Raw genomic sequence first — 10,719 nt, 5'->3', positions numbered from 1 at the left:
ACCCTAAGGCTTGATTTTGGATTCAACCTCAGCTCATCATTCTCATGCTTGCCCTGCCCTGCTTGGGTCATAGTCTCTGACAGATTCCTGTAGTTGTGATCTTAGAGTAAAGCCCATAGGAAGTGCTCCCACCCCGAGTCCCCAGACATGGGCTTCTCCGGCCCACCAGTCCTGGACATCGAGACCGGAAAATGATCATTTGCATCATCCACAGAACACATATTTACTGAGTAACAGAAAGCCATGGACATTTGTGAATGCATTTCCACAAACACGCCGAGTTCCTTGACTGTAAAAGTGAGTCCCTGTATCCCCAGAGGGTGTGAGATTCTCAAGGGAACCATGTGAATCCATTCTCAATTACAGGAGCAGGCTTCGGTCTCACTTCGGTCCTGTGGGGTTCCTGGAATTGGGGGTGAAGTGGCTCCTGAGAGGCTCCCAGCACTTGTAGTAGTTCTCATCCAAACAGTTGCAGGTCTTGAGACCCCACTTGGTGACTGCCAAGCTCAAGGAAGACTCAAACATAAATGCCTGTAGGAAATAAGATGAAGATGAGAAGAGGTAAGGGGATAATAGTGTGCTTAGTTACATACATAGAGAGGTATGGGTGGACACAACATTGGACTAATTATGGTCACACGTACTGCCATGATGAAGAGGGGAAACACGAGCCCTGGGTTCTAGATCGGGTTTACCATGTATAAGCTGATGAAGATGTCTACAAGGTTTCTATCTGCTTACGGCCTTGAGTGTAGAACTAGCTTTGCTTATAGCATTCTAGAGGCAAAGTTTTTATTCCAAGGGCAGATGTGGGAGAATCCTGGGGTCGTCTCAGAGACCATCACTTGTGATGATGTCCTGATACGTAGGGCGTACTTTTATTTCACAAAGGAAGGAGCAAAGCCCCGAGCTGAGAGGCGACTTGTCTAAGAGGGTAACTGATGGTAGAACTGAGGGCTCAGCCTGTTTCTTCAGGAGCCTGACCAAGAGTTCAGCTCAGAAAAAGGAAAGAGAAGAAAGGAGAGCAAACGAAGATGGTCCATAAAGAGACTGATGCTGCACACCCCACTGTGTTCTAGATGTTTCTGGCCACAGTAGAAAGAAGCTAAAAAATATTTTATGTAGACTAGACATTTCAGCTTTTTATCAGTGGTTGATTTTTCTATCTATAGTGTCTTTCGTAACATAATGTGAAACCTTACAATTATTTTTGCTTTCATTAAGAAATTAAAAACCCTCTAGAAAGACCAAAGGAAAATGATATTATTCTTTTGCAACACTGCTCAGAACACCTGCATTAATGTTTGGGTCTCACACCCATGAATTTCTTCTTGTCTGTGTCAGTGATGTGTGTCTTTGCCTGACCTCTATACCTTTGAATGCGAAGGTTTAAAGCCCTATTCACATATGAGGGAAAATGTTACAGCCATTATTATTGTGGTCTTCCGCTGACTGCTTGCAAGTTTTGCTGTCAGGCTGAGCCGTGAAAGATCTTATAAACCACTTCCCACTGGAATAAAGATATGGCAGACTGGTCTGTGTCTGCGTTATATGATATGATGGGGAATGGTAAGGGAGACATAAAGTTAGGTCTCGGTAAAGTTTCTATTTATGTGTATGCGTGTATCTCTGGGGGTGAGGATACACACATGCATACAAGTGCCTGTAGAGGGTGCTCTCCAGTTATTCTGGACCTCCAGAAACCCAGCCCCTTATCATTCTAATCACCTTCCCAAGACTCCATCTCACTAGCAATCCAGGTCTTGGACTCAAATTCTTACTGCATGTAAAAACAGCCCTGTACCTCACTATTGTGGAACATTGCTAGGAGTAGCATGGCTTTCAAAAGCCCATTTGGAGGCCCAAGGGTTATTGACGAACAACACTAGGGTGGATTGTGTATGCTCAAGGGCTGTCAGAGGCAACAGCCTGAGATCATTGAACTGTCTCACAGAGCTGTAGGTTCCTATAGATGCTTCCAGGAGGCTCATGAAAGGTGTAACGGAGCCTAAGCTAAGGAGATAGGAAGGGCTCTGTGTCCCTTTCTCTATAAAAGCAGCTCTGGCCTTGGACTCGGGCCTAAAAGCCCCACTGGACAGGTGGACAGTTAATGCTAGGGAGTTTGGAAGCCAGGCTTTTTGTCGAGCAGATTTGAGCTGTGGGTTCTAGACTACGGTAGCATTGAAGGCATTTGCTTTAAAATGTGCAGCAAGTCTGCATTTGGCTTAGCATAAAGTTATTTCTTGTGGTCCCGTAAGTCAGTTTCCAAGAACTCAAAAAATAAATAAATAAAATAAAATAAAATCAAGTACTGCGGCCAACCGCAATCGTGTTCCGCCTCGGTGTTACAGCTGGACACAAGAGGAATACAAAGCAGGCTTTAAATCCCATCAGCTTCACCCCAGGCCAAAGGAGAACAAAGAGAATGAAAAAAGCAACTGAGAACCGCTGTCACCAGCCCTGACTACAGAAAGGCACAAAACTGCTTGACCCTCCTTTGCTTTCGGAACTGACTGAAGGTGACATTTCCCTCCTCTGCTACTGTGGTACTCAGGATTACTTCCCATATAGAATACTCTGGGACAGGGCTGCATTTAGATACGGCAAGACCCTTCAAAGAGTATTATTAATGCTTCCTTGCATTTAAAGTTACTGAACACGCCATAGGGCATTATAATTCGTAGATGTCCTCTAGGTTAGATAGTATGTCCATTCTACAGATGGGAAAATGAAGCATGGTGAGCTTACATAGGAATTAAGAGCTAGGATTTGAACTGGTCTGATTCCCTGCCAAACTCCTCCTATGCTGTCACACCAGAGGTCTAGGGTTCATGCAGCTATACGTATGCATGCAGACTTCTAACGTGCACGCACAGACATGAAACTCTCCCCACTCCACCTCTGTGACTTCGGAGAGACAGAAAAGAGCTGCTTCCTCTATAGAAGTTTCAGAGCCCAGAGGCATCAGGCTGCTTACCATGGTACCGTCAGCAATCCGCTCAGGTGCCAATTGGGCCTTGCTGGCCTTCTCAAAGCAGTCTGCATCCGGACCGTGAGGGGTCATGGCACTGTGAAGGCTGCCTCCCCCTGGCAGGAATCCACCTTGCTTTGCCTCATAGTGACCTTTGATGAGTCCCATGAATTCACTCATGCAGTTCCCTGGGAAGGTTGAAGCAGTGGCAGTTTTATTATCCAAGGCTAGACCCATGAAAGAATAGTATTTCTTCTAGGTTTTTGGGTCTCATATCTCAAATTCACCAAATAATTCCACAGTAGTACATGGTTTCACCACCACATTTCTGGTTTCCAGTCTAGAACAAAGTGATGTGTGTGTGTGTGTGTGTGTGTGTGTGTGTGTGTGTGTGTGTGTGTGAAGGTAATGATAGAGGACAAGCTCCAGACCTACAGTCCATTATCAAGTGATAATCTATGAGGCAGATGGTTGGTTTCGGTAAAACAGTGATTCATCATAGCAGATCACCGAATCTGAACAGGACAGAAACCGTATTCTTCTGTTCTCTTGGATCCCGAAATCTGAACTTTGGAAATAATCCTTCTTTCTACTCTAGACAGAGGGCTTTTCTACATCATTCCTTATGGATTACCCCCTGGGCTCTGCTTGTATGCCTTCAGTGAATGAAAGGCTCTACAGAGCAACCTATCCTGATATTTTTTATAAATTAATGGGCATTTTTACATCGCCTTTAGGAGTCACACGGAATTTGACAAAGCCCACCACGCGTCCTTTCTTTTGGTATTTTATTTTTGTTGAAGTAAAACCCTTTCTCAACATGACAAAAGCCTAAGAGCAAGAATGAAAGAAATCTGACACCTGGGGAAATGCATATACCTTTCCTCCTCTGCCAACCCAGTCATCTGTCCGCTTTCCCCGCCACTCGCTTGCCCATCCACCCGTACCCAAATACAGAGACACCACTCTAACTACTGTGCCACACAGAGGATAAGGAATAACCTGCTCAGAGCTGCTCGTCGTCTGTCCTGTGGGAAGATGGAAGGTGCAGGGTGTGTGACATTGAAGTGACAGTCCTTACAAAGTCAAACGCTTGGCAGGCCAGGGCCATGTCCTTCTCTCCATGTGAGATATAAGCAGGTACCACAACACTTCGGCAATCAACTGAACAGTCACGCATCCCCTGCCACCTACACAACACACTGCTCCAGGCCCTAAAGGTAAACAGGTGGCAACCCTGAGGAGAGAGTGAGGCCCAGATCATAGCCCCACACACGTCTCCAAAAGCAGATAAAGGAAGAGAAGCAAATGGTTGCCCTAAGAAACTGAGTTTTTTCCTTTGGGTGGGGGGTTCAAGACAGGGTTTCTCTGTAGCTTTGGAGCCTGTCCTGAAACTAGCTCTTGTAGACCAGGCTGGCCTCGAACTCACAAAGATCTGCCTGCCTCTGCCTCCCGAGTGCTGGGATTAAAAGTGTGTGCCACCATTGTCCAGCTAAAACACTGTAATTTAAGAACAGTTCTGCACAGAGCTTCAGTCTGCAGTCACATTCCTTGCTGCACTACGTGTCGCCAGGGTCACCTTCACAGTTTAATTTTAAGAAGAGAGCAGGACAGAATTTGGTTTTGATCTGAATGTGAATTTAGTTAGCAATGAGTTGGGTGAAGATATTCTACATCGCTTTTGATGTTTCAAAGGACAGTGGGAGGGTAGACCTTGCCTTCCTGATTAAAGCTGGATCTAGTTGACTCAGGTGCATTAAAATGACTAGAGGCAATATTTCTACAGAAATAATTCTCCAGTTTCCCTTAAAGTCATATCAAAGTAACAAAGATTTGGAGTATCGCTACAGCGATATTTTCATATCTCTGATAAAACTAATTACTAACTTCGGGTTCTGTGTGAGTTTTTTTTTTTCCAAATCAACTTAGGGAGGCACATCTTTATGAGATGGTATTTGGGGACAAGTCATTAAAAACATCAGAGGAGGCGTTTTGCAAGGACCACTGTTTCAGGCTCTCTGCAGTACAATTGGAGATGAAGGAGTGAACTGGGAGCCCGAGCACAGCAGTGTGGTTTTGTCCCCCTGCCTAGGAGAGGAGACGAGCCCTCCACTGCTGCTCTCAACAGAAAGTCTGTAGACCTCTGGGTCAGAAGCCTCTGGCGCCCTAGTTCAAAGGGCAGCTTCTGAGTTTCTACTTTAAAGCCAACAAATTAAACTCTGGAAGAGAGAAGCTTGAGAATAAACTTGAAAGGGAAAGGGTACTCTTGATGGTGACCTCGAAGGGGCATGTTGGCTGTCATCTGACTGTGAAGTGGCCTTCTTTCATCCGACAGCCACTTCCCCACCCTCACAAATGCTTAAACTGCCTATTCCGTGCATCTGTCCACCATGAAGCTCCGGTACCTGGGAACTGTTACAGAGAGGAACTCACATACACAGAAGGTTCTGGAGTTAACTATGGAAAACAATTTGTTTTCTAGACTGTTCCGGCTGAAAATGTACATTACAGCCTTTCCAGCCCTCTATGTTCAAAAAAAAATGTAAAATCCTCCTGAAAGCAGAATTGTACCTTGACCTGTTTAATTTGCACAATTAAAAATGTCAACCTCATTAAACACAGCTGCAGTGCACTTATTCATTCTTAGTAATGTATTCACTGACTGAATAAATATTTCTAGACGTGTATTATGCACAGGCCACAGCACTAGCTGCATCAATTAGCAGTCACATGCATCTGCTTTGGCATCAGACAATCTGCAATTTAATCCTGACCCTGCCACTCAGCTAACTGTGAGACCTGGAGAATGGCTTCCTTCCCCGTGTCAGTCTCATTTTCAGGGAAACCGAGAGGGAGATAATTGATATTATCTATCTCTTGCTGCCTGTTATAACCCAAATAAGTTAATACTTTAAAAAAAAACTTGTAATAGGGCCTTACAAACTTGCCAACAATCATTAGTCTTAATAATACAAATAAAACTGAATTTGTTCAAATCAGTTTCTGCTCTGTGCTGGTGACTGAGGGGGAGAAAAGCTATCAAATGGTCTTACCCATTAGTAAATTCTACCAATTCTACCAGCTCTGCAATATCAACCTGCTGGTGAAATGTGCCTATACGGGCAGTAGTGGCGTGGCTATCATGGGGTAACCAACTGCTCTCTAGGTTTGAAGCCTGTACCATAGGATGATCCTTTGCTTGGGAAGTCATAGGCCCTGCAAGGAAAATTACTACTGATATCTGACTACATAGACATAACGTCAAATTTCCTTCTAAATGTCCATGCTCATTTCTCAGACAGAAACTGCCCTCAACCCCACTCAAAGAAGCTTCTGTTTGCGGTGGACACTGGTGAATTCAGAGTCTCATTGGCTGCTCAAGATGCTGAAAATATCTGGAAAATGGGAGCTGAAGCCTAAACCAAGTGCTTATACTATCCCTTCTAAGGCTCAGGGGATGTTGTGGGAAGACAGAATGATGTAACATAAAAGCTGGAAGACAGGAGGCAGATTAGTAAACACCATCCTCTGCATACAGAACAGCCAGTGTAGTTAAGAACTCATAGGATTTTCAGTTGCTTGTGTAAGGCCCACACATGGCAGGCACGCTTAATGGTCAGTCATAGGTCAGGGAGAGAGGCCCTCTCAATGGTCAGTCATGGATTTGGGGGGAAGGGCTAATGGGAAATGGTTTCTTACTGCTGAACTATAGGCCACTCATGGAGGGTACAAGAAAAGGGAGTCAACTTCATGATTCCATGTCTTCAGTTTTGTACCAACTGGTCTACCCCCAGGCTCCAGTGAATAGTTTCAGTTCCAAGGTCATAGAGAAGGTCTTGGTCAAACTCTGGCAGACACAAATTAAACAAATTGAATGGAATGTGGACCAGGCAGGCGGTGGTGGTGCAGGCCTTTAATCCCAGCACTCGGGAGGAAGAGACAGGTGGGTCTTAGTGAGTTTGTGAGAATGGGGGAGTTGAGAAAGGGTGGGGGTAAAAGCAGTCAGAACGCGTTATACACACATATGAAATTGTCAAAGAAAACAATTCATGAACAACACCCCCACCTTCCAGAATAGTTTATCTCCCAGTTTAGATCGCTGTCTGCTTTGTTTTGCCAAAATAATTAAATAAGGAACATTTTACTTGTTCTTGTATCAGATTTAAGTAGTTTCCCCAAACAAACTACTCCCCACCCTTTATAAAAATTTGAAATGCACTTTCTCGCTTCACAGGCTTCCAACCCTTCTGTCTCTCTTTCAAGCCAGAGAAACAGGAATTAGTCCACGAATCCCCCTGCTGATACTGTGAGGCTGGAGCCTCTTAAAACTCGAGTGGCCTGAGAGGCCAGATTCTAAACTCAAGGCACATCAGGGGGTCCAAGAACAACCTGGCCGTTGTCCCCAGTGCCCCATTACTTTGCTGTTACTAGTGTCCAGGGGTATTCTGGTAAACCAGAGACTTACTGTGGTAATAAGGAGGCCGGAAGGTCTTATTTGCCACCCCCCACCGAGGTGGGAAGATGACAAAGTCAGCAATGGCCACTCCAGGTCGGAGAGACTTGGCCGTGAGCACCGTGAAAATGGAAGGATCCTGTGAACACAGAAGGGGAGGCTGAAGGTAAGATGCCTGGGAGGGGACTGAACCACGACAGCTTGTCACCTGCACAGGGAGGTGTTTTCAAGCCACACTTTCTGATTAAGTGACCCAGGTCAGACTTAGATCGTTGAAGTGGAGTAATCACACATGTGGCTTCCTTCTTGCTGCGATGGAAGCAAAATGCATTCACGCTGGATAAGAGGACGGGCAGCTGCGGTCTTTGCCTGCTGAGTCTACATTAGGGGCGCCCTATTTCCCTCCAGCGCGGAGAGTGAGAGAGCCTGATGTCTTCTACCCCCAGGCTGAGTGGCGGGGAGCTTGGTGCTGCTCAGAGAACGTTGGGGAGCAGACAAAACAGCATCCACATCCTAGGGTAGAGGTCAGGATGCTTCTTGGGGAGGCAGGGCATCAGAGTTCCAGATGGTGTCCACAGGCGGGAAACATCTGAGAACTAGTTAAAATTATTTTTCTGACTCTTGATTGACTCCTCGATTGACTCTCAGAAGGACAAGGTTATACTTTTCCCAAGAACTTTAGACTGCTAGGTGGAAAGACCAAGACTCAGTGTGATTGATATCTGTGTTCACTATCAGAGGCAGAGCTGACACCGGGAGATTCAGAGATTGGGAATCTATTTTCTACTCCTTTAATTGGGGAAAGGAGAATGTGGCTATTTCTTTTTTCAGAATAATCCTCTGTTGAATTTGTTCTTTGATGGTTTCATGCATTTATGCAGTGCGTTCTGGTGACTGCCAGCCCTCTCCTGGTCAGCCACCCTTCCTCACCTCCCGTGACAGGATCAGGGAAAGCTTCAAAGGTCCATGACTTGAGCTAAATCTTTAAAAGTGAACCAAAGTGGGAGGGGAAGAGGAACAGAGGGAGGGATTTTATCAGGGAAAATAGAAAAGATACCAAGTATGCTGAACTTTTGTAAAGCAGGGGAAGGTTAAAGCCAGAGGGATGCAGTGAAGGATGAAGGAGGAGTGAGATGTGGTACTAGAGAAAGGAGCCCAGGGCCAGAGGGTGAGGAGTACCAAATGCCATGCTTTCAAGATCAGACTTAATCCTAAATCATGGGGAGCCTGCAAAGGTTTTCTACAGCAGTGGCCAGACTGAATTTAGGGGAGATAACCACCCCAGCAGTACAGAGAAGAGTGAATCTCTGTAAATTCAAATGAGAACCAAAACAAAACACAAAACCATGAACAAAACAAAAAGTCGACCCAATTCTTGCTGGAAGTTACCGTTTTTCCTTTCAACTGTCATGGGAAATGGTTGGAAACTATTAAAAGAAAGACAAGGTAAGAAGGCTCAAATAGAGCTTTACCAAGGTCTCAGGGTACTTCTTCATGATGCTTTGGGCTTGGAATCTTGATTTTCTTTTTCCCCTTTGGTTTTATTAAGATTCACTGTTGTTCAGAAAGGTAGTCTGGGCCCCCTAGAGAGAAACTGAATTGGCTCAGAGTAATCCTTCTATCTCTGACTCTCTGGCTTCTGCCCCAATTATCCCTCAGCTTGTGGGTTAAGTTAATCTATTAAGAAGTACACAACAAAATGAGCCTCCCCTCAGGGTCGCAGAACTAGTACTTTATCAAACATCTGGGCTCTCGGGATCCTGTATGGTAGACCAGGGACCTATCCTTGGTCCCCTAATTGACTAAAAAGTATAACTAAATTCAAACATTGGACTTTTTTTTTTTTTTAAAAAAGAAACGTTTAAGTGTTCAACCTTTGTGTAACGTTAGAAGAGGCCTCCCTTGCTCTTCATAGCCAACCACAGCCAGAAGCAGAGGCGAGGGAGCAGGGAGGCAGCCAGAGCAGAGTACACGCCCCAGGTTCGCCAGGTGGCCAGGTCTGTAAACGACCTTCCCTCCTGCCTTCAACATTAGCATTAGCAGGTTTTCCTTTGCCCATCAGTGAGAGCTGTGATTACATAGAAGCAAAGTAAATTAGGTTGAGTGTTTCCTGGCTTCCTCATTTGCTCTGGCATGTATTCCTTCACCAAAGGGCAGATGACCCTGTTGAGGCTGTGCAAGCATGACCTTGAGAACCTTAGCTTTGTGACTGTCCACAGGTATACTCTGGATCCCTCCCATTCAAGGGCTGTCCCATCCCCAGGGTCCCTGCATGGCCCACACTTACCGCATGGTCAAAGGCCACTGCATTGATCACCATGAAGTTCTCTAGGTTGTACTTGTAGGGCGTATAGTTTCCGTGCCAGGCCACAACATTGAATGGGGAGACACTCTAATCACAAAAACCAGGAGAGCGTGGTCTTAGAATGTAATATTTCCATAGCTGCAGACTTCCAGTACTTACTGACATAACGCTTTTTATTTGCTATTGTTCTAAATTTAACTAGGCTATCCTTTGGGAACATCATAGCTCATAATCATTCTGCAGTTGCTTCGCACACCCTCTCCTAGGTCCTCACTTTGTCGTTAACCCCTTTTCCAGTTCAAAGGCTGCAGCTGTCCGGCCCGCCACGCGTACAGCCGAAGCCTAGCACACTCATCAAGCGGTACTTTTTCAATTTTTAACTTAACTGTAGGAATCTGTAGATGCCAGCAGTTCTCAAACAATCTGGGCTTCCCTCTGTCTCCTGGTGCAGCAGGCACTTGCTGTGCTATTTCTCTAGGGTTTTGCAGTCTAAAGGAAAGTCTCCTAGACAGTGTCTACTGTTGAGCTCGTCAAAGAACCCCAGTTTACATGTTTGAGATTTCAAAATGACATTAACACCGTGCTCTGTTTCATCTGGGGTAGGAGATCACTTTGGGGCTATGGTATTATGATCTTTCTCATGGGCACTGCACATCTAATTCAGAAAGAGGATTCAATAAAGAATAGTCTAAAGTTCAGGGTATATGGCTGGTCAAAATACTGAGAATAAAAGATGCTCAACCGTAAATGGGACATCTATATCAATGCCCACCCAGCCAGACCAAGGCTCAAGGACCGTCTTGAAAGAAGAAGAGGCAGAAATAATATAAGAGTTGGGAGATGGGAAGGAATATAGGGAAAGATTGCCTTCTAGACATGACATGGCTGCCAAACTGACGAACTCATAGCAGCAAGATGTGCATAAGGGCAAGCTAGCCAAAATTCTGATATAAATGACGTGGATGATCTCCAGGCCTCCAGGCACTGAAG

At 45.3% G+C, this 10,719-nt stretch overlaps 1 protein-coding gene across 3 annotated transcripts in view; it reads right to left on the bottom strand.

The window, feature by feature from the left end:
• Window positions 1–207: 207 nt before the first annotated feature.
• Hgd (homogentisate 1,2-dioxygenase) overlaps window positions 208–10,719 on the bottom strand; it is a 47,586-nt gene continuing 37,074 nt past the window's right edge. For all 3 annotated transcript variants that reach the window (XM_087899995.1, XM_087899999.1, XM_087900000.1), the window contains 4 exons: window positions 9,712–9,816; window positions 7,437–7,563; window positions 2,978–3,159; window positions 208–531 (listed from right to left, as the gene is read on the bottom strand). In XM_087899995.1, coding sequence (XP_087756121.1) covers window positions 382–531; window positions 2,978–3,159; window positions 7,437–7,563; window positions 9,712–9,816 — 564 coding nt within the window. In that variant the 3' untranslated portion in view covers window positions 208–381. The remainder of the gene's footprint in view (window positions 532–2,977; window positions 3,160–7,436; window positions 7,564–9,711; window positions 9,817–10,719) is intronic.

The sequence above is a fragment of the Myodes glareolus genome, chromosome 2 (assembly GCF_982192425.1).
Source record: "Myodes glareolus chromosome 2, mMyoGla1.1, whole genome shotgun sequence".
Taxonomy (NCBI): domain Eukaryota; kingdom Metazoa; phylum Chordata; class Mammalia; order Rodentia; family Cricetidae; genus Myodes; species Myodes glareolus.
Note: the sequence above shows the minus strand (reverse complement) of the source record. Positions and strands in the feature narration are given on the sequence as shown.